The sequence below is a fragment of the Schistocerca gregaria genome, unplaced genomic scaffold, assembly GCF_023897955.1.
Source record: "Schistocerca gregaria isolate iqSchGreg1 unplaced genomic scaffold, iqSchGreg1.2 ptg000449l, whole genome shotgun sequence".
Taxonomy (NCBI): Eukaryota; Metazoa; Arthropoda; class Insecta; order Orthoptera; family Acrididae; genus Schistocerca; species Schistocerca gregaria.
This window is the reverse complement of record NW_026061870.1, coordinates 104,513-129,396: the sequence shown is the minus strand read 5'-3', so window position 1 is coordinate 129,396 and position 24,884 is coordinate 104,513. Positions and strand designations below refer to the sequence as shown.

The window sequence follows — 24,884 nt, the reverse complement described above, 5'->3', positions numbered from 1 at the left end:
TTCCAGCCATCTGCTGTCCAGTGACATCACTCTTTGTACCATCACAAGTGTCACTTAGCAGTAGCAACTGATATGTAAGGTTCACGAGTGGCTCCTCAACCACAGCACTTCATTCTTTTAACTCCCTACACACAGGCATTGTGCTAGACAGATTGCTGGTAGCACTTTGGAACTCATGAATGATTCTGTCCACTGATTTCACATGATTTTGTACAACAACTCTTTTCCTGGTACCGAGTGCCATGGGTTTCGAATCTGCACCAGACGGCATGGACCTCGATTACTAGTAGAGGTCTCTGCAGCCGTCGCACCGTAAGCCATAGCTGCGCGGGCTCCTAGCCCACATATAATGTGAGGGCGCCACTGTGGAGCACATGGTCTCAGTGGCCAACAGTGACATACCCTATTATGTATTTAAGCGCCTGCCTCTCTCTCAGTGAGGCATTGTATTCACTGCCACCTTAACCAGCACCACCTCCTTCCCCTTAACCAATGTGGCTTCTGGCCTTCCTTCTCTGCCAATGACCATCTCCTTAACCTTACCAATCTTCTTTCCCTCCAACTTAACTCCTGTCACTCCGCTATCTTTGTTTCCCTTGACCTCCAGAACGCCTAAGACCGTTTCTGGCATCCCGGGCTCCTCTTCAAACTGCAGACCTGTGCTCTTCCCATCAACTTCGTTCACCTCATTACTTTCTTCCTCTACCATCATCCCTCCTATGTGACTATCCACAATTCAAACTCTCGTACTTTCTATCCCTCTGCCAGTGTGCCCCAAGGCTCCATCCTTTCCTCTCTCCTCTATCTCCTGTACACTGCTAATATGACCAAATCTCCCCGCCTGTTCATCTCCTCCAGTTTGCTGATGACACCGCCTTCCTAGCCCTTTACCCTACCCTTCAATGGTCCCAGCGTACCCTCCAAACCCACCCTGACCAATTCACTACTTGGTGCAACCAATGGATCCTCCGTATCAACCTCTCCAAGACCCAGGCGATCATCATAGGCCGCACCACCCGCTCCTTCCACCTCCATGATTTCTAGCTCACCATTTATTGCTGTCCTATCCACCTCACTCCTACCCTCAAATACCTTGGCGTCACCCTCGACCGCCACCTCACCTGGACTCCCCATCTCCTTACCATCCAACACAAAGCTCACAACAGATTCCGCCTCCTGAAACTCCTGTCCAGCCAAACATGGGGTCTATATCCTTCCACCATCCTTCACACTTAAAAATCCTTGACCCGCCCCATCCTCTGTTATGCCAGCGTGGCTTGGATATCCACCCCTCCCAGATTCTATAAATCCCTTCAAATCCTCAAACACCATGTGCTCCACCTCGCCTTCTGCATCTGCCTTCCGTCCCCACGCGCATCCTCTACGACCTCATCCCCTTCTCCCACCTTCTCTTTTTCCTCGAACACATCCGCACACTATATATTCTCTGTCACATTGATCCCCCTGGTGTCTCCCTTCCTCTCCACCCCCAGACTGTTGCCACGCCTTTACAGTTGTGTCCCAGCCTCTCTCCATCTCCACAACCTCCGCCTCCTTTCCTAACTCAACTTCCACCATCTACCCCTCCCAGATGATGAGCTTTGCCCTGACATCTACCCTTCCCACCAACTCTAACCCCATCTTCCTGCCTCCTCCTCAGGGCTCCCTCTCCTCCCCCTCCCTTCTCCTAAGAGGCTTCCCCCTGCTACTCCTCCCCCCCCCCTCTTGTGCTCCCTTTCAGTGTCTCTGCACTCCCTCCTGCCTTGTCTTCCCTCTTCATCTCCCGCCCCACGTGTCTCCTTCCTCTTCATCTCCCGCCCCACGTGTCTCCTTCCTCTTCGTGTACCAGATGACATCCCTACTCTCTTCATCTCACCACCTCCCCTGCTGCACCATGCTCTCCCCTCCTTTTCCATCCTCTCTGGCCTCTCCCTCGGCAGGTCCCACCTGCCAGTTTTATTCTTCATTGTGTGTGCTCCAAGTGGCTTTAAAGTGTGTTGTTCTGGAGTGTTTTTAATACTGTGGCCGACTTTTAACCTGTGTGTGTGCCTTCAGTGTCTTCTTTGTGTTTTAAGAATCGCCAACTTTATGTCGACTTTTTTAATTGTCTGCCATGAACGTCTCCATATCAGTGTATTTTTACCTCCATTATCTCCCCTTACTCTTTTTATGTCCCCTTTTTTTATCACCTTTTATGTACATTTTATTCACATATTATTTGTTGTGTCACTCGGATGAAGAGCGGTTGATTGTGCCACTGACGGCCCTCCCCTCCCCATATGGGGTAGGAGAATGAAATCACAATAAAAAAAACAACTCAGTGAGGCAGCCTGATATTCGCGTGAGTCTCTCGATATCTCGCTTACAGACATCATGTTTACTTTCCATGTCCAAGTGGATGCTGTTGATTTCTTGAGGTTTCCGCTTGTGACCCTGTTGCTCCTTGTGGTTTGCTGTTCTTGGTGTCTTGCTCGGTCGTCTGCCATTGCGTGTGTCCATCCTTTCCCATTCGTCCATCTTGTTTGTTTGCAGGCCACTCCCATCCTGTCCCACCACGCTTTCATTCATGGCCACCCCACAATCATTACGGTCGTGGTTACAACACTTCTTAAAGCTCGTCAGTCGCTGTGTATTGGTATACGATGTCTGGTTGTGGTTGTTTCTTCACATTTCCACTTCACAGTCACATCACCAACAGTGAGGCAGCTTTAGATGAGACCAAACGTCTGTTGATGGATTTGTTACTCATGTGACATCCATTGACTTTAGTCTGTTTATCATAAGACTAAACCTGATGTAAAAAAACACAAACGCAATGATTGTCCAGAAGCCGTAACACACATACACTGTTGTTGTTATGCTCTAAGAAGTAAGTCCTACTTTGTATGAGATGTATTATTCCTAAGTTATATTAAATAAACCTTTAAGATATTCAGATGTATTAACAGTCATCAATATATTTATTAATCATGCTTTAGCTATGTAGCTTTTATTTCAAAAATTGTGTAGAGTCACAGCCTCTTTACTGTTGTACTCTGATTGTCACACTCATACTGTTCCTCAGCGAAACATGGGTTTGTAACACAGTTAAAAAGATCCAAGACATAGGTTGTTCTTAATGTTTTTCATAAATTCACAGAGACAATCAGCTATTGAAGTTTTTCGACAGGTATTACATACAGTTGAGACACCAACTTACATTGTAGTGTGGTATTGTGGTATCGATAGCATAGTAGATTGATAATTAATTGCAGGCTACTGTTCACTTGTTCAATTCTTGCCTGAGTCATTTATCATCATTTTTTATTAATAGTGCATGTCTTCTTGTTTCTAATTACATATTGAGTAAAAAATTGCTGTTTTAATTTCAAATATAAATTCTTAGTTATTGATATTTAATAACAGACTGTTTATGAAGGTTGCTTAAATTAAGAAAACATGACAGTCTAATTTTTGAAGGCAAAAATGCAAAACTAAATACTCTTTATTTGGCTTGTGTCCATTGTTTTATACCTCAGATGTACATAACTGTTGTAGAAATACGGAAAACAATCATTTTCACAGTATCGAGCACACCATACAAATGCTGCATTTTTACATTTGCCGCCTGTACCATTACAATATGAAACCTACAGAACTGATCTGGGGCCAAGTTAAGGGATTTGGCTCGAGAAATAACAAGACTGTTAAACTGCCAGATGTACTGGAACTAACGCACTGAGGAACAGCACCTCATAAAAGAGTAGGAGAAAATGCGGTGCCTGGGTGGCTTTGTGGATTGTGTTGTTGATCGACTCATTATCACTGTAGCAGATGACAGTCCCATAACTGAGATGTATTTGTCAGATTCAGATAAGGAAGGAGCTAAGAGATTACCTGATGACTGACTGTAATTAATATCTTCATTGGCTCCAGTATTCAACAGTACATATTGTTTCTTTGTCTGTCTCTTTTTACATCTGAACTGCAAATGCTCACACCATTGTGTGTGTGTGTGTGTGTGTGTTTTTGTGTGTGTGTGTGTGTGTGTGTGTGTGTGTGTGTGTGTGTGTGTGTGTGTGTGTACCTATCATTTTTCCCCCTAAGGTAAGTCTTTCCGTGTGTGTGTGTGTGTGTGTGTGTGTGTGTGTGTGTGTGTGTGTGTGTGTGTGTGTGCGTGTGTGTGTGAGCGCGCGCGCGCTCGAGTATATACCTATCATTTTTTCCCCTAAGGTAAGTCTTTCCACTCCCGGGATTGGAATGACTCCTTACCCTCTTCCTTAAAACCCACATCCTTTCATCTTTCCTTTTCCTTCCCTCTTTCCTGACGAAGCAGCCGCCGGTTGCGAAAGCTCGAAATTCTGTGTGTGTTGTGTTTGTGTGTTTTATTCATTGTGCCTATCTACCGGCACTTTCCCGCTTGGTAAGTCTTGGAATCTTTGTTTTTAATATATGACATAATGTTTACATCAGATTTATTCTTATGATGAAGAGAGTATAGTCCATGCTTGAAGTCAGTCAACTCTCCTGACTGACCCATTCTACTGTTACTGCTTCTATACTGACAAACAGTATTCCAGCCATCTTTATATTACCACCTCTCGTGATATCTAGTGGTGCATTCCAGTTCAGTATTACACAGAGGTGTCCATTCAGTTTTGATCATGTAGTGTATCATAGATTACTCTTCTGTTTGTGTAGCTTACAGTAAATTCTTCCAAGGACTTTGAAAATTGTTTCCAGTTTTCTTTTCTGGCAACTTAAAACTTTTCCTGAATCCAGACTGATCTTCATCCAGTGTGTCTTCATTTGTGTCTTCTATTTATCAGCATATTGTTTTGATCTGTATGTTACTAACATGAGTTGTTAGGTAGATTGCTTCAAAGCTCTCACGTTTCTCAGCTGGGTGCTTTCTATATTATGTTGTAATAACATCTACTGCATTGAAAAAATGGTGCATATCCTTTTACAATGTTCACAACATCAGATAAAATAAACTTCCATTCCATGTACCTCGTACCCATCTTAATAATTAATGATTTGTTTGAAGACCAATCAATCAGGGTTTTCTGATCAACTAATTGGGCATTATAGGGTCAATAGTATTCAGACATTTTCCATAATCCTCTGGCTGCTGCAGCTGTGCATCTGGCTGGCCATGTCGAGCATGCCCTTAAGGTCACCTAGTCCATTTACCTACACTAATAGCCACCTCCGTGACCTGCTGTCCATGCCTGAGCTCTTCGTTATGCCAACCTTGCCCTGTGCTGAGTATTGCTGGGGCCAGGGCAGTCAGGATTCTCTGTTAGTCTGAGTCTGGTCACAGACATTACAAGTAAACACAGTGTATCTGGGTACTTATTCCATAGCTTTGAATCTGCAGATGAATTGCTTAACAGACAATGTACACTGAAATAGCTTATGCTGCTAACATGTAACTCCTCATGAAAGGCTTTCTTTCATTTGCAATTAGTTGTTGTTGATATATATATGAGTTTTATTTCACGTGTTGATACTTGTTTATCAGCTTTTTGGACATAATTTACAATGTCAACATTGTAGAATCCATAATGATGAAACAGTGATGTTCGTCTGTACTAGCGCTATAATTTGCCTCCAAACAACTTTCGAGGGAAGTGCCTGGATGCCAAGAAACACATTCAAAGCTAATCATTATATTTTGAGCTCATTAACCCAATAAACTACCCCTAGGGAAACTTCTAAACCAAAATGTCCACGCTTCTTAATTCTTTTTATAAGGTATGTAATTGTTACAGTACAGTAGAAATAAATGATGGTGTATAACTTTTATTTAAGAATTCAATAAGGAAATACTACAGTTTCTGCACAACCTAATTAAATGTCAGCTTTAATTCCTAATGACCTTTTGAGCCTCAGAAACAGGCAAGTGTGTGCAACTGACTGACCATCATGTAATGAAGTTAACTTTTTTTTTTACATGTATATAAACTTCTGTGTGTTAGTCTCACCAAAACTCAAAAATAGCTTAACAGATTTGGATGATTCTTTTTTTGTTGTGTTCATAATTGTGAAGGCAAGGTTTGTATGTAAGAAGAGTTTGGAAAAGTTGCCTAGAAAATTGGAAAATTCTAGAAATACTGAAAGAGATTTTTTCTATGTGATTTCCATGATTTTCATTATTCACAATTAAAATGATTAATATGAATAATTATGTATTTATTTTGTTCATTATGGTCTTGGATTTGAAGCATCCAGTCTGCCAGCAGAGATTGTATGTTTCACATGTTCATACATAAGGTGTTTGTGAGCACAGTAATTCATATGGAGAGGCTCTTCAAGCTCAGATAGTTCTGTATTTTTAACTATTTATTTTTGTTTTTAATTATTTCTAATCCTTCTTCCTCATCCAGGTTTTGGCGAAGTTGATTTCCTTTTTTAATTTTTGTATTTATTTTTCATTTTTTGTCTTTTTTTATTTTTAAGCATTTTTTCAGAAGTAAGGGCTTAATTTCATCTTCCAGATGTAGCAACTTGGCTAACAGTTCTTCTTTGTGTGGTATGTTTCAAAACATGGTACAACACACAAGTGTACGTTCCATGTTTTGCATTCATATTTCATTTCTCGGCGCACATTCTGTTTCGAGCATACTGCACATTTTTGCCATAGTCAGCTTTTCTTGAACTGGTCACTTTGGAATGACATTTGGGAAGTGCCTTCCAGTAAAGTGCAGAGGATTCTTGTCATCAGTGTGTCTTGCTTTCCTATATCTTATGCATTCTATAGCAAATTTTTCCACAAGCTTTTGTACCAGATATAAATTAAAATCTGCTGATGCTATTTTTCCACCTTTCACCAATCTGTGGCTTCATTACTTTATTGCCAGTCTTCCTGTTTGTCTTTCCCTTGTCATACAATTCCATAGTGTTACAGATAGTAAACATCAACACTTCTCTCTTGTCACACCACTTGATAGCAAGCAATTTGTCAATTGACATAAATTCAGCTTGTCCCCGTTTAAGTTTCTTCCATAGCTTCGGCAAATTGTGCCTGTTGCTACATACAGTGCCACATACTGCTGCCTATGTTTGTGCCAGAGGAACAAATCTGGACTTGCTTATCAATTGTCGACATCCAGAGTATGTCCACATTCACAGTATGCCACTATATCGTCAGATTTTACCAAATTATGGACTTCAATTTCTGTTGTTGTGTTGAGTGTGCAATTAAATCCAAAACATATCCATTTTTACAGCCACACAACACAAATGTCTTGATTCCAAATCTACTTCATTTTGAAGGAATGAATTGTTTAAAAGATAAACAACCATTGAACAATAATAGGCTTTCAGCAGCACACAGCTTCTTGTTTGGATTAAACACACTGTGGAATGCTAGGAACTGTATAAATTATTTTCCTAATTTTAAACAAACTGTCATCTCCATGATTGGCAGAGTTGTCATTCAAATGCAACATTCTGAAAAGTAACATAAAATGGTCATGGGACATAACTTTGCTGAAAATTGGAGTGCTCAGAAATACATCTCTAGAGCAATATTTCCATATTCTTAACTTTTTAACATGGGCCTTGAGAAGCCAGATACAAGTGAAGCAATGCAGTTCTTCATACCACTATCTTTCCAGATAGACTGTTGAGAATGGACTGATTCCGATGTATTTACAATGGTGAAAATGTAGAATCACTTCATTTCAAGTGCTACTAATTTCAACAGATTTTCTGATTGAAATACATGGAAAAGGATAGAATGCTTGAATCAGGCACTAGTTGGCAATTGTGTTCTGAAGATGAGTCATCAAATGCATCCAGTACTGGAATGAAATCACACTTTTGCCAGTCCAATTTGCCACTAAGGCATGGGCTTTTATGGATTGATTCATCTTCACTTTCAGTGTCTGAAAAAGAACTAATCTTGTGAGCTCTGCTAAGTGAAGTATGTGAACATGTATTACTACCAGATTCTTCTGAAGAATCATCATCATCACTACAGCCATTGAAGATGCCACACTCACTGTCACTGTTACTCCTTGTGAGGTGAGTATCTCCAGTATATCTTCGTCTGTGCAGCCACTTCAACATGCTGTTTGTTTGTGGAATTCAAAAATGATAGCACTCTAAAAATCCTGATTAATAGGCAGTAAGCTAAATGAAATTACAGAAGCAGAATGTAGATGCAGACATGCACCAGCTAACACTAATGTCGAACACCAACTGTGAAATTTGACGAAAATACTGCTGAGTAGCTATAGATGTCTGCAGGACCACTGGTAGTGGAACCGGCCAACGGTAAAAGCTGTCATTAGAACACAGGTACTGGCCAGGCCGTGATGGTGAATGCCGTCTGCAGCACCCATGGGAAATACCACTAGAGTGGCTAAGGTCATCCGCAGCCCTGGCAGAGAGGTGGAGCATGACAGGGTTTCACGTATGAGTGCTCAAAGGGTTAAAAATAAATAAAAAGCCTGACAGTATCTGAGAACAAGAGTAGTCATGAATGTCTTGAGCATTGTATATGTATTTAGTGGTAATGTGAAATGAGATAAACATATAAAATCTGAATTAGGAAATGTAATGGAAGTATTCTGGGAAAATGTGATGCATTTTTAAAGGAAATGGCATGCAAGACACTTGTGCAACTCATTCTAGATTATTGTTCCAGTGTTTGGAGTCCCTATTGGTTAGGTATGACAGCAGGCATTGAACAAATTCAGAGAGACATTGTGTAACCCATCTGCATAGTCCATGCAAAAGTGAGACAGAAATTCTCAGGGAAATTAAATGGGAATCTCTGGAAGAAAAACAATTTACTTCTCACAAAATCCCATTGGCTAAATTTAGACAACCTGTTTTCAAAGAAGACTCAAGTAAGGACCATGAGAATAATATGAAAAGGTGATTAGGGTGCATACAAAGGCATATAGACTGTTACTTTTGCCTCTCGGAATGTCCTTAGAATAGAACAAAAAATTGGTAATGTTAGTAAGATGTACCCTCCACCATGCATTGTACAGTGGCTTGTGGATTATTAATGTAGACTGAGATGTAGAATCGCCTTGCCCATCTCTTTTAAAATGTTTATTGTAGATTGAAGTGGTTCAAATCCCTGTCTAACCTTTGTGTTTTACATCTTCATATCTTCTCTAAATCCACATGGAGAAAATGGCACAATGGTATCTTAATTACTGTCAAAGATGTTCCTTCATCAAGCAAATCTTACTGGACTGATGTCCTTTCTTAAACCACTTAATAGAAATTTTGCATCTGCAAACATGTATTTTCCATTCTCTAGAACTGTGAATAATAATGATTGTAGTAGCTTGTGGCTCAATGACTGAGTATTAGCCTTTCAATGAAACAACACTTCAGTGGCTTGCCTTTCCCTAACCTACCCCATTATCCAATTGGGGAAAGGGAACCTGCAGGTTGAAATGAATTACTAAGCACTTGTCGTACCTGCTGACTCCTCACATCAGTGGGGTTAAGATTAGATAAAAGGCAGAGTGAAGATTTCCATGCCCAACTGGGATTTCATCAAGAGACCTTTTGGTTTCTAAGCACACACTTTACCACTGAACAACCAGGCCTGATTGGAAGCATGAAAGAAGTTGCCCGATTTGTCGGTGTACCAGTGAAGGCTGTCTGACATGTCTACAAGTAACAACGCACCACCCGCAGCTATGTAACAACCCAATGACAAACAGTTTCAAATGCAACAGGAATTGCTATTATCAGTGAATTCAGGTCTATCTCAGTTTCAAGGGGACACTGCAAAGTAAAATCATTGCAATCGGCATTTGGAGAAAGATACCTCACAAAAGACTGCCACTCACAGCATTTCAAACAGTTGCATATCATCACTGGACCAAACAACAGAGAAACTGCACTGTGGCCCACTACCTTAGCTGTTTTCAAATGATGCAAAGCATTGAGTACACCAATGGCCCAATGAGGCATTGACCTGCACTGTGTGTTCAGACCAGAGTTGGTTCTGTGATATTTGGAGGTTTTTTATCATTCTATTACTTTGGTCCACTCATTCAGATTTCTGGATGTTTATATCCTCAGTGACCTCCCTTTATACCTGCACAATATGTTGTTGACACTCCCATCTTCCGAGATGACAACAGCCATTGTCACAGGACTCCCTGAATACGTTGCTTGTTTGGTGAACACTAAGTCATCTTATCACATCTTAACTTGTCTGTTCTTAACCCCATACAAAACTGCTGGAACCATTTGGTACAGCAGGTGGAGTGTAACAATGAACTCCAGCAGTATGGTAGCTTCATGGGGTTTAATCATTGTGTCAGGGTCAGGATGGTCCCAAGTGTTGTTGACCTCATTACAGGCTACGATGTTGTTGCTGTATGGAAGACAAGGTATCACTTATGGTAAACTGGCTCCTCATTGCGGAATCGTACAGGCAGTGAGAATAATAACAACTTTATTTAGCAAAAACCATCTAGTAGCCAAAAGCATCATCTGGACGGCAGCTGAGCCATGTCAGCACAACAACAGTGTCACACTGGCTGTGCACCGATTTCAGCAGTCGGAGTCACTTGGGTCTGTGGTCTTGTGGCCAAAGCTGCACCAGCAGCTCACCCACAACCTATGGTGCAGAAGCGTTGACCGCCAACAACATGTGACAGTAGTCCAAAACGAAGCACCCTCAAGTGTGGTTATTGAACACAGAACCTCTGGATGGCATCCCTGAGTCGGCTGACGTTAGCCAGCACTGGGCCACCAGCTGGTAGAACAACCTGTTCTGTTCCGGGCAGCATCAGGACTAGGCACAGCCTATAGGCCTGTAGCTAGCAGAGGTAGCATGCAGTAGTAGTTGAGACTGGATGGCCTTCATCGGATGGAGTGATGATGTGGAGGTCTCCTCGGGCTAGGATGCAATTGACAAAAGATACTGCATGACTGGAATGGATGGTGTTTGTGGCTGCTTATAATGGTGCTTTTGTGATGGGATGTCACTTTTGATTATACAGACTATGGAAATGACATAGTGCCAGGACCAAGCACGGTGTAATCCGTGTCACCACTGCAGCAGCCTGGCCCTCTTACCATACTGTGTCAACAATGTTACAACATGGCAGCAGCAGCAGGTCTGGGTATCTAGTACCAGCAAACTTCAGTGACCAGACACAGATTTTCATCATGTCAGCTCAGCGTCCTTCCAGCTTTTGGCAGCAGAATGTGGTGGGAGCACTCTGGCTCTCCTGCCACACCTTATACACACAAGTTTGGGGAGGTAGTGGTATAACACGAGTGGCTTCATCCCCTAAAAAACTGTGACTTCTGCTTTGAATGGGGTCATTATCAAGCTGTGTTACACAGTATTAACCTCAGGAAACCCAAGCCTTTTTTTCTAACTTGGATGCCTAAGGGGTGGGGGGGTTCGGTGAACCCACAGGTATTAAATAAGTTTACTGACGAAAAATTACAACTTTCAAAATGGTTTATGTATTTTAATTAAGGCATCGCTTTATAAATGTTGTTAATTGTTATAAATATTGGATTGAGTGAATAAAAAATTGACATATTACAATACAAAATACATATGTGTTCATATACAATAGACTACTCTGAGTCCTCAACCGCGAGGCAAGAGACACACTTCACAATTTATTTCTGAATGTGTGTTACAGACATGTTTATGACACTGTCCACAATACTGTTTTGGTTTACTTAGATTGTTGTACTTCTGCTTCTTTGTTTTAGCTTCTCTTACACAAATATGGCACCGACCATTCCCTGCAGGAGGCTGACGTGCTTCTGTTGTCACTTCTTTGATTTTCTTTTGTAGAATGGTCTCCATTTATTGAACAATTTGGTTAGATAACCCTCTTGCATTGGCACTTATTTCTTCTACCTGCAATTTCACTAGTTCCATCCCAGCTTGCAGAAGATAAATTTTCCATTTGATGTGTTTCTTTTCATTCCATCTTGGATGTTGCTGGATGAATATGGTGGTTGCATTGATAGCATAAATGTTGATGAGAGAGTAAAATACAGATAGAGGCCATCTCTTTGTTCCCTTCTTGCAGGTGTACATACTCGCCATTTGATCAATGGTACCAATTCCACCTTTAGTGGAATTATAATTACACTTATCTTGGTTTTATTCATCTCTCCTCCAACAGTGACTTTATCTTGGTGCATTGTTGACAACATCAGTAAGTTTTTACTTGGTTTCAGTTTTGCTATGTTGGACACCAAAGTTACTGGAGGCCTACCTGTTGATGGGTCTGTTAACAAGAACATTGATGAATATAGCTCTCGATTTGACGTGTTCTTCATTATGTCTGGAATATGCTTCCTGTTTTACTGGAGAGTTCCTACTGTAGTAACTTTGTAGTTTTGGTATAACTCTTCTGCCAAATCCACCGACGTGTAGTATCGGTCTGTAGTAATGTATTTCGACCAGTATTTTTCACAGGTGCTACCAGACATTTGACGACAGGTGCTGAACCCCATTCTTCTTTCCACAAATTCTGAACATTACCTGCCTAGGGTTCCTTATTCAAGACATATCTGCCAACTGCATTGAACATCATGCGTGTAAGGATGCCATAGTTGCCCAACTTATCTTCATAAATACTTTGAAGGGGCAGTGCCCTCTAAACAAGTTGAGCATCTCATCAATGGTTAGGTGGACCCCTGCCTTATACAGTAGAGGGAACCTATCATTCCCTTTGTTGAAAGCATCACGGATTGCTGTGAACTTGTCTGCTTCCCTTCTTAGCTGGCAAGTACTTTTGTCATCAAACCTTATGGTTGCAATAAGTCCTTGAAACGTTCTCTTGCCATAATACCCTTGTAAACTGGCCGACCCATTAGATCTGACTAAAGATCGTTTACACTGACAGAATTGCCCTTATTTGCCCCCATAAGTATCAGGATTCCTATAGAGGCATACAATTCTTTCTCATTAGTCAAAGTAACATTTTTCCTAACTGCCTCTTCATTTGAATGTTTTACTATAACATCCATGATGACAGGCGTAAGAAGCAACTTCAAGGCTTCTCCAGGTGAATGGCAAATACCAACTGTTGTTACTCCTGCCTGCTCTCTTACTGTATTAGCAACAGACCTCCAAGGAATTCTAGGCTGTGTGGCTACGTACCTTCTTCCAGACAATAACATCCTGATGGTCACTGCCTGAAGCTGCTTTACCTTCATCTTCTCTAACATCCACATCACTTTCTCACTCTGAATCATTCTCCATAACACCAACCTCATATTCACTTTCACTCCCCGAGTCAGAAGCTTCATCTAAAATTTCATTCAGAACTCTTTCTAAAGATGAGTCATGTATTCTTTTAGTCATTTATAAGTCTGGATGTGAACAGCAGGGAACTGCACTAACTCACTGCAAGCTTACAAGATAAATAACAGCTGACTGATATCAACAATCACTTCCTCTGAAAGTAAACCGATTATTGTGAATATCAAGAATACCAACCAACAAGAAATTAACTTGCATTGTTTTAGAGATGAGAAATATGAAATCCTACTAAGGGAAATTTTCTATAGCATGGAAGCCTAAGGGGGGGGGGGGGGGGGGGTCACTAGACCCATAATAAGTTTATTTATTGTTTCTTTCAAAGCAGGAATTTTCTATAAAATATATTGACACTAATGTTTCATAAAATAGGCAACAAACAATAACTCAATAGGAATATGTAGTATGAAACTTACTTGGGCAAAAGCAGGGGACATAAAAAAATTGTGGGTTCAACGAACCCCGTCCTTAGGTGTCCTAGGGTTAATGTGCTGTGCCCTGGCACTGACTTCCTTTTCTCCAGTGTGCTATGATACACCTCAGTTGCAACCGAGAATCATCAGTCTGAAAGTGAAAACGGCAGTTTGGTTTCTGGTCCTTTTATTCTATTCTTAACAGTTTAACTGACTTCATAAAGTTAGACATATCACACCACACTAAGACCATTGGGCAACATTAGTGGTGCATTGTCAGAAGAGAGCACATGTCCTGGGTTTTGTTCAGAGATGGCTCTTCTATGATATGGATTACAGGTGCCTCACAATGTGCAGCTGACAAGGCACAAAAATTAGAAATGTACTGCAAAGTTGATGTACACAGGGCAGTACGGTTCTTATGAGTGACACCTCTAAATTGTACACAGATCCATCATGAAGTTCTAGTGGTATATGGACTAAAAGTAATGTTGTGCACTGCATAGTGAAATGATGCCAACAATTTGACCAAGGTTGTGTAGATGCAGATGATAATGATGATGATAAGGAAGTCCAGATCTTACATCAAGCTACTTCCATCTTTCCAGCAGAAAGCATGTCTTGGGAGGGGGGCATGGTGGTATCACAACGATGAGGTCCTTCTGCACATTAGTTCTCCAATGGCACCATGACCAAGGAATGGATTTCTATAGTGTAAGAACTGAATGACTGGTAGAGCATTCTGACCATTGTTTGAAGAGACTTGGTAACTATGTCAAAAAATAGTGTCAATTTATTTGTGTCACTTTGAACTGTTTTACAGCATTTAATAAAGTTACTTGGCTTGCTGTAATATTGTGTAACTTATTGTTTGAAACTCCCTTCTATGACATTAGTGGGGCCTGACAACCAGCTCTCTAAAGTGACCCAGTATGGAGACATACAGCTCATGCCTGCTCCAAGTCTCAAAAAACTTAAGTGCAGTCAAACTTGAAGTAGGGGTGCCAGACCAATGGGTCAGTAGGTCCTATACATCAGAGTGCCACAGTTGCTTCCCTGCATAATGAGTTCGGACTGCCCATTGGAGCATGTAGGGCCATTGTTATGCTCAGCCTCCGGCCTAGGGTGGCAAGCCGTCATCATGCGTCTGACGTCTTGCCTGACCCTAGTTTACCAATACACTGTCGTATCGACAACCAAGTCTTGCAACTGCCTTTTCTAAACTGGCTGCATGCTACAAAGTGACTTGGGATCTGGGTGAAATGAGACCAGAGACCTGTCGTTAATCGAGGACTGAGAAGTTAGATAGATGGCTGTGCTAGTAAAGCTGTTATCTTTGATCTTTATGAGGCCTGAATACCATCAGACACTGCAGTTAGCATCTGCAAGGTTTATCTCACTCACATGACAGGGCCCTCAGCCGTTTAACTTTCTGTGTGTCTCACTTTTTTTAGTACAATTTGTAAATATACATACGTTTTCAATGGTCATAGCTGAAGCATCCTCCTACATCATCTTACAGGAAAAGTAGTCAAAGGAATATCTTCTGCTGGTCACCAAGACTCACTAATAGAAGCATTGCTCTAAAAAGAAACACAGTGCACAGTGCTGCTGAATCAATAACAAACACAATGCAACTTAGCATATGGGTTAACATCCACTCAGAAGTGTAGAGTGAAACAAATGAAAAGAAAATCCTCCTGGTTGTTATGCCGCATCATCCTCCTCTTCAGATTTTCTCTTACACAATTTCAATCTCTCTGTTGAGACCTTCTTCGTGATCTTCTGGTGTGCCTGTTTGCCTGAACACTGTTATAGATCAGTGTTGCATTCTCTTATATGAAGATGTTTTCCCACACTTCATAAGGAGAATTGTATTACATGGTGAAATCTTTCCAGCTACTCATTCTATAGGTATCTAAATGAGCAGAGCAAGAGGAGGGGAATGTTTACCAAAATATTATAGTTTTGTTGCAGAGTTGGTTTCTGATCATTGTCTGTATTCTTTGCACAGAGTGGCTGTGTCTTTATTTCCTTGATGGCAGGAGAGACGACTCTGGAAGCCTACAGCAGTTATCTCTCCTGAAATATCTTTTATACATAGAAATCTCAAAATGCTTCTCACATGTCCTTCTATAAAAATTGCATTTTAGGCTGTATACTGCCCACAATTCTCCTAATGTTCATACTTTATTTTAAAGGTGTATGGCATTCATTCTCTTTAATACATTCTTTCACTGTCCTTCCAATTTCACCCATACAGGGTGTACAAAAACGTGTGTCAGAAACTGTAAGTATCTATTCCTGACATTAAAACATTACAATAAGTTCATGTGAACATGGGTCCAAAAATCCTTCACTAGAGAGCTATGAAAGAAATTACCTTTGTTGCCTCACCTTTGTTGTGTAATTTGCCTCAAATGTGCACTTTCACTTACTTATTTACAGGTGGTCATCTGCATCTACATCTACATCTACATACATACTCTGCAATCCACCATATGGTGCATGGTGGAGGGTACCTCATTCCACAACTACCATCGTCTCTCCCTGTTCCACTCCCAAACAGAACAAGGGAAAAATGACTGCCTATATGCCTCTGTATGAGCCCTAATCTCTTTTATCTTAACTTTGTGGTCTTTCTGCGAAATGTAAGGTGGCAGCAGTAAAATTGTAATGCAGTCAGCCTCAAATGCTGGTTCTCTAAATTTCCTCAGCAGTAATTTACAAAAAGAACGCCTCCTTTCCTCTAGAGACAACCACTTGAGTTCCTGAAGCATTTCCGTAACACTTGTGATCAAACCAACCAGTAACAAATCTAGCAGCCTGCCTCTGAATTGCTTCTATGTCCTCCCTCAATTTGACCTGATAGGGATCCCAAACGCTCGAGCAGTACTCAAGAATATGTGGTATTAGTGTTTTATAAGTTGTCTCCTTTACAGATGAACCACATCTTCCCAGAATTCTACCAATGAACCGAAGATGACTATCTGCCTTCCCCACAACTGCCATTACATAGTTGTCCCACTTCAAATCACTCTGCAATGTTACGCCCAAATATTTAGTCAAAGTGACTGTGCCAAGCACTGCACTACTAATGGAGTATTCAGACATTAGAGGATTCTTTTTCCTATTCATCTGCATTAATTTACATTTATCTATATTTAGAATTAGCTGCCATTCTTTACACCAATCACAAATCCTGTCCAAGTCATCTTGTATCCTCCTACAGTCACTCAGTGACAACACCTTCCCGTACACCACAGCATCATCAGCAAACAGCCACACATTGCTATCCACCCTATCCAAAAGATCATTTGTGTAGATAGAAAACAACAGTGGACCTACCACACTTCCCTGGAGCACTCCAGATGATACCCTCACCTCTGATGAACACTCACCATTGAGGACAACGTACTGGGTTCTATTACTTAAGAAGTCTTCAAGCCACTCACATACTTGGGAACCAATCCCATATGCTCATACCTTAGTTAGGAGTCTGCAGTGGGGCACCGAGTCAAACGTTTTCTGGAAGTCAAGGAATATGGCATCCGTCTGATACCCTTCATCCACGGTTCGCAAGATATCATGTGAAGAAAGGATGAGTTGCATTTCGCAGGAGCGATGCTTTCTAAAGCCGTGCTGATGCATGGACAGCAACTTCTCTGGCTCAAGGAAATTAATTATATTCAGACTGAGAATATGTTTGACAATCCTGCAACAAACTGATGTTAAGGATATTGGTCTGTAATTTTGAGGATCTGCCCTTCTACCCGTCTTATATACAGGCATCACCTGTGCTTTTTCCAAGTCGCTCAGGACTTTACGTTGGGCAAGAGATTCACAATAAATGCAAGCTAAGTAAGGAGCTAATGCAGTAGAGTACTCTCTGTAAAACCGAATTGGAATCTCATCAGGACCTGGTGATTTATTTATTTTCAACCCATTCAGCTGCTTCATAACCCCAGGGATGTCTATCACTATGTCCTCCATGCAGGAATCTGTACGAGACTCAAACGGCGGTATGTTTGTATGATTCTCCTGCGTGAAAGATTTCTCAAATGCTAAATTTAAAATTTCAGCTTTCGTTTTGCTGTCTTCCATTGCCAGGCCAGACTGATCAGTAAGTGACTGGTTGGAAGCCTTTGACTGCCATTTGTTCCATTTTAGAGAACTTTTATCATAACATTCCACAATGACATAGTTAGTGTCTTAAATGATAGATTTGTTCTATTTTTGTGGCCTAGCAGATGAGACAGCAGATGCAGCACAGCAATTTTGTGTGAACATTATCCTGGAAGGCAGTCCCCTTGTGCAAGAATACTAATGCTTGTCAGAGACAGCCTCATTTGAGAAGAGTGTTGAAGATGGTGGGAGACCACGTGACGTACGAGTGCCTGAGCCTGAAGAATGTGTTCTTTGTGCTGTGCATGAAACTCTGACGAACAAATACAGGGAAATCATACAGCAGCTCATCAAGTTTTCATACACAGCTGGACGGTTCAGTACCCTTGAACATAGGCACCATGGGTAGCGTGAAGAAAATCAAGTCTATAATCGATTTCGTGCCATGTATTGCGGAGAATCTGTTCTGTGACAGAGTTGGTGACAACTCTTATGTGCTGTTTCAAGTCTTGCAGGTCCTTTACTGGTGTAGCATATACCTGGTCTTTCACATAACCCCATAAGAAAAAATTGAGGGGGGTTATGTCAGGCAAACATGGCGGCCAAGAAATTGGACATCCACGGCCACACATCGTTGTGGCATTTAAAAATTTTTGGGCATCAAGGCCCCAATGGGGTGGTGCACCGTCCTGTTGAAACATCACATTTGGCTGCAGGTCTGTTATCTGTGGAACAGTAAATTGTTCCATCACATCCAAGTAGATGGCTCCATCCACAGTCGTCTCCTGAAAGAAAAACGACCCAACAATGCGATTTATCAGCAAACCACACCACACATTAACTTTCAGACTGTCGCACATATGTTCCCTAGGTGCATGTGGATTTTCGGACACCCAGATGCACACATTGTGACGATTGACAGCCCCTGACACATGAAAGATTCCCTCGTCAGTAAACATCATGCATGATAAAAATGTCTCGTCCGTGGCAATGCGATCTAACATGACACATGCAAATTTTTCTTGCTTTGGTCGATCATCAGGCTTGATTTCTTGCACGACCTGCACTTTATATGTGTACAAACATAATTGCACATATAACATTAGTTCTTAACCCACTTCATTTAACAATAAACATTAATTTTATACCATTAAAAATTATTTTTAATAATCTGCAGTTACTGCATATCCTGCAATGTAGAAACTGTCGGTTCTAGAGAAAAGCTGAATAGCACCTTCTTTTTGTAGGAAATACAATGTGATTTAATTTTGTACTGGGAAACATTTTTACTAGGTGGTGCTGTTTTTGAGTATTTAAGAAAAACAAGGAAAAGCTACCTTTAAATGGCCCCTGCTGCCTACCCCCATGCTCAAACCAAATTGGTCAGGATTTTTGGTATGTTGCCCACACAGTTCCTCCTACCACTGTACAAAAATTTGTAACTGCATGAATTTTGCCAACAATGCCATACGTTCATTTGCATTTAGCATTATCTATTTATCATCCCTCAACTGACCTCATATCCCACATAATATTGCACAAATTTCGATACTTATTAATTATTTAAGTTTCTGGATGATTTTTTAGCTTCATGTGCTTCGTATTCTGTGATATATGTAATCATAATTTTGTTTTTGTTTTATCACCATCCATTGAGGGTGTGATATCATACATCCTTATAAGCAATTAGTGTAAGGGTGTTGTAATACATGTGAAATTTACAAATCCTGAAACCACTGGTAGTGCAGACTCAGATAAAAATATTTTTTTAACTAAACAGCCTCTGTATAAATCGTGTTGTCCTCCTTGAAACATACCCATACACTGGTACATTTACAGTTCCAGATCAAATGACAGCTGGTAAATTGTGTGCATCCCCACATTTTCTGGAAGTCACTCTTGGCCACAGCAGTTGTCGGTCTCACGTACATAAGCCCCAGCTTCTCACTTATAGAGGTTTATTTGCACAGGATATCACAGAACAGAAAGACAAAACATTCCACAATGCTTTCAAATGATAACATTTGCTTAGCAGGGTCCCAAGTGACTGCAAAAAAGTACAGGCAACTGCCATATATAAGAAGGTTAAAAGAATAGACTAAAAAATTGCAGACCAATGTCCTTGATGTCAGTTTACTACAGGAAAGCTTCTATCCACAAATCTACACACATTTTGAAAGCATTGCTCATGTGAACTTCACCTTACGATTTCTGGCATAAAGTCCTATGAACCAGGCTGAAGGGCAAAGGCAGATTCGATAAAGTGGCTCAAGTATGTCAATGGCTCAAAGACTTTTTTGAGTAATAAAACCCAGTATTATCATTTATTTCAACACTCACACTTGTGATCACTTCTAAGTTGTTTATTTTTATTTTCAGATGACCTATTTCTATCTTCTAAGAAATCATCCTCAGATTTTACATTCCACAATGACTGTAGGAACTGTTGGTGTGGAGCAAGCCCTCCTGTTCAGGTGTATTCTCCATGCCAGCACAGATGGATCCACTCCATGCCTTACCTGAGCAGCTGCATTGATGATCTCACAGTTTGGTTTCATGTCATACATATTACTCGGTCAACTTTCTGCCTTCGCTGCAACCCTCTGTCACTAAATAGTTCTGAATTGTAGCATGTAATGCAACAGTGCTTAATGTAATTGTGTTGGTGGGTGACAAACAGCATGATATACCTGAGTTTTGAATTTGAAGAGTTTGTCTATTCATGGAGCTCCTTCTCCTTCAGCATGGCAATACAAGACAACAGATAAGCACTGTGACATATGCAACAATGTGATGCCTCATGTTCACTGTCATTGATCATCCTCTGTACAGTTCCATCTTGGCCCCATACAGTTTTCATGTTTCTGAAACTTAAAGAACACATTTGAGGACTTCACTTTGATAACGATGAAGCAGTGCAGGCAGAGTTGATGTTGTGGCTCCATCAACAAAGCGCAACATCCCTCAATGATGGTATCAATAAATTAGTCTCTTGCTGGGAGAAATTTGTTTATCACCAAGGTGAGTATGATGAGAAGTAAATTTGGAGACATGAAGAACAAATGTGTAGAATGTTAATAAAGTGTGTTTTATTTAGAAAGTCTTAAGATATTTCACATAAGAAATTTTGAGCAATTATTTTTCATCATGCCCTATTTTGGATAACTTCAATCAGATGTAGTGGCATTCCTCTTTTTTCCATAATATCAATAGTTTTCCTGTGTAAACATTATTAAAATCTTTGCTGTAGTCTATAAAGACTATGTAGGTTTCTACATTGTATTCTGTTCTTTTTTGTGTCATTTGTTTTAATGCAAAAATGTTATCTGAGCACTATCCTCTTTCTTGAAAACTGTTTGTTCTTCGAGTAATATGCTGTCTATGATGGTTCTCATCGGATTTACTGTTATTTTTGCATATACTTCGTATGCCGTATTTAAGAGACTGTAACTTCCACAGTCTGTTCGTGATCCTCCTTTAAAAAAATGCTTCCTTTCATTCCATTGGTCAATATAATTTGTTTTTAGTCTATTGTAGTGCTTTATAACTCAAATACCCATTAGTGCCAGTAACAGTGCTTTTGGGCAGTCCTAGAACTCAACAACAGTAAGGACCCTCTGTGTGCAGCTGTTCCAAGTGCAAGACTTCATGATGCTGTCCGAGTCGATGGTGCAGATGATCATGTGCCGCAACCTGGAGATCCCCGAGGTGCGCAAGTTCGAGGCGATGCTGGGCTGGGCACGCAACAAGATCCGCACCAAGACCTCCTCCAAGATGGATGCCAAGCTCGAGTTCAAGTGCATCATGGAGCGACTTGCTAGGGACCTCAAGCTGTATCGCATCTCTCCGCAGGAGCTCATCAAGGTCAGCACTCCTGCCTTCACTAGCCTGCCTCACGTACTGCCTGTGGATGTCCAACAGAGCGCACACATATTAAACAAGTATTTTTCTTATTCCGAATAATCCTTCCAGAGGGTGTGATAAATAGCCACTGTTTCTGCTTCTTTATTTGCAATTGCTGTTTCCTTTGGGCCCACACTGCTTTCATTCTTTGAGAATGTTGTTGCTTTTCTTCCTGCATCTACGTTCTTCCAGTTTTTTATTTTTTCCTCTCTTGAATATCTGTTTTGTTTCTTATTGTGTCCATGTTGACTCCCACATTTTCAACATCACTTCCTACTCCTCCCAGTCATGTTAATTTGGATCTGTAGTTGCTTAGTAAGCAAAAGATTTGTCTAGTTATACTGTCATTTTTTATCAAGGCTATGCATCCATAGAATTTTAATTTTATTTTTCTCATTATGTCTTTTAGCTTTTCTACTTTCCGGTAAAGCTCTGTATTAGGCCTTGATAAGTATTCTGATTCACTGCTGTTTTTGAGGCCTAGCATTTTTCTTAGCATTAAGAGTTTTCACTTCATACAGTATTTCTGGTCTGATCACAAATTCATAATATTTCAATTTCCCATTACACAGTAAATATTGTTAGTATATATTTTTCTTGTTATTTGAAACATTGATACTTGTACACCTCAAGCTTCAAAATAAAGACTGTACAAGATTGCTACCTAGTGATAACAACCAGTGAGGGAAGGATATTAATGCATGACGAAAACTGCATAATAGCTTTCATTTTACAGATCGTTCTGCCCAGCAAGGCGATCAAGAATGAGCGCATCCTGGAGACACTGATGTTCCAGGCGAACTCTGGAATGTACCGTATCCAGGACTCTTACCTGGAAGCGTGCCAGCAGCGGCTGCTGCAGAAGCAGGACTCGCGATTCAGCGAGTGGGAGTCATTCGACTACGGGCTCTAAGCCGGCTGGCCACAACCACCAGGTACTACGTCCACATCACACCTTCACACCTTACACCTCTGGTCTACAATAAACCTAATCTCTCTCTCTCTCTCTCTCTCTCTCTCTCTCTCTCTCTCTCTCTCTCTCTCTCTCTGTGTGTGTGTGTGTGTGTGTGTGTGTGTGTGTGTGTGTGTGTGTGTGTGTGTGTGTGTGTGTGTGTGTGTGTGGGCACGTGTGTTTTGATGGTTGGGTGGCCAGATAGCTATGTGCAAGCATGTGTGTGTTGGAGTTGTATTGAAGAAAAGAGAGTTCTTACTGGTTCAACATACACTATGTGATCACAAGTATCCAGACACCCCCAAAACCATACATTCTTCATATTAGGTGCATTGTGCAGCCACCTATTCCCAGATACTCCATATCAGCGACCTCAGTGGTCATTAGACAACGTGAGAGAGCAGAATGGGGCACTCTGCAGAACTCATGGAGTTCGATCGTGGCCAGGTGATTGGGTGCCACTTGTGACATACGTCTGTATGCGAGATTTCCACACTCCGTAACATCCCTAGGCCCACTGTTTCCAATGTGATAATGAAATGGAAATGTGAAGGGACGTGTACAGCAGAAAAGCGTACAGAGACCTCGTCTCTTGACTGACAGAGACCGCTGACAGTTGAAGAGGGTCGTAATGTGTAATAGGCAGACAACTATCCAGACTATCACACAGGAATTCCAAAGTGCATCAGGATCCACTGCAAGTACAATGACAGTTACGTAGGAGGTGAGAAAACTTGGATTTCATGGTCAAGTAGCTGCTCATAAGCCACACATCATGCAGGTAAATGCCAAGTGACACCTCACTTTGTGTAAGGAGCATAAACATTGGACAATTGAACAGTGGAAGAACATTGTGTGGAGTGATGAATCATTGTACACAATGTGGCAATCCGATGGCAGGGTGTGGGTATGGCAAATGCCCGGTGAATGTCATCTGGCAGCGTGTGTACCGCCAACAGTAAAATTTGCAGGCGGTGGTGTTGTGGTTTGGTCATGAAGAGGGCTTGCACCCCTTGTTGTTTTGTGTGGCACTATCACAGCACAGGCCAACATTGATGTTTTAAGTACCTTCTTGCTTCCTACTGTTGAAGAGCAATTCGGGGATGGTGACTGCATCTTTCAACACAATTTAGCACCTTTTCATAGTGCACGGCCTATGGTGGAGTGGTTGCACAACAATAAATCCCTGTAATGGACTGCCCTACACAGAGTCCTGACCTGAATTGTATAGAACACCTTTGGAATGTTTTGGAATGCCAACTTCATGCCAGGCCTCACCAACCGACATCAATATCTCTCCTCAGTGCAGCGCTCCATGAAGAATGGGCCGCCATTCCCCAAGAAACCTTCCAGCATCTGACTGAACGTATGCCTGTGAGAGTGGAAGCTATCATCAAGGCTAAGGGTGGGCCAATATCATACTGAATTCCAACATTACCGATGGAGGGCACCACGAACTTATAAATCATTTTCAGGCAGGTGTCTGGATACTTTTTATCTTATAGTGTAGCCCACCGTGATTTCCTATTTTAAGTCAATCTCTTCATCTCACAGTAACACCAATGAGCATATTACTAAGTTATTTCTCTGATGTACACTCTCTGATCAAAGGCATCTGGACAACTATTAGTGGACGTCAATATGGCAAGTCACCACCCTTCACCTTTATGAAGGCTTGAACCCTGCTGGGGACACTTTCAGTGAGGTGACTCAATATCTGTGGTGGAATGGCAGACCATTCTTCTTCAAGAGCTGAAACCAGAGAAGAAGGTAGCAATGTTGGATGCTAGAGTATGTAGCAAAGTTGATATTCTAACTCATCCTGTAGGTGTTCCATTAGGTTTAGGTTGGAACTCTGGGCAAGCCAATTCATTTCAGGACTGCCACTCTCTTACAGAGGCTGCCTGATGATAGGCTCCCCTGTCATGTTGATACAGTTTATCATCAGCTCCAAATTTTTCTCTAGTCTGCACAGTATACAACACTGTAAAATTTGTTCATACCTTTCTGCATTTAGTGTTTTTTAAGCACACACATTAACCTCCACAAACATCCCATATCACTACTCCCACTGCTCCATACTTCATTGTTGACACTACACATCTTGGCAGATAATGTTCCCCCGGCATTCACCAAACTCAAACCCTTCCACAGTATAACATGATTAATCACTCAAAATCTCTTGTTTCCAGTCATTCACTTTCCTGTGACGTTGCCCTTT

The 24,884-nt window shown here is 41.2% G+C and overlaps 1 protein-coding gene across 1 annotated transcript in view; it reads left to right on the top strand.

The window, feature by feature from the left end:
• The window catches only part of LOC126312748 (uncharacterized), a 142,076-nt gene extending 119,452 nt beyond the window's left edge, over positions 1-22,624 (top strand). Inside the window, exons 7-8 of the mRNA XM_049992245.1 lie at positions 21,436-21,672; positions 22,448-22,624. Of these exons, the coding sequence (XP_049848202.1) occupies positions 21,436-21,672; positions 22,448-22,624 (414 nt within the window). The remainder of the gene's footprint in view (positions 1-21,435; positions 21,673-22,447) is intronic.
• Positions 22,625-24,884: the final 2,260 nt, after the last annotated feature.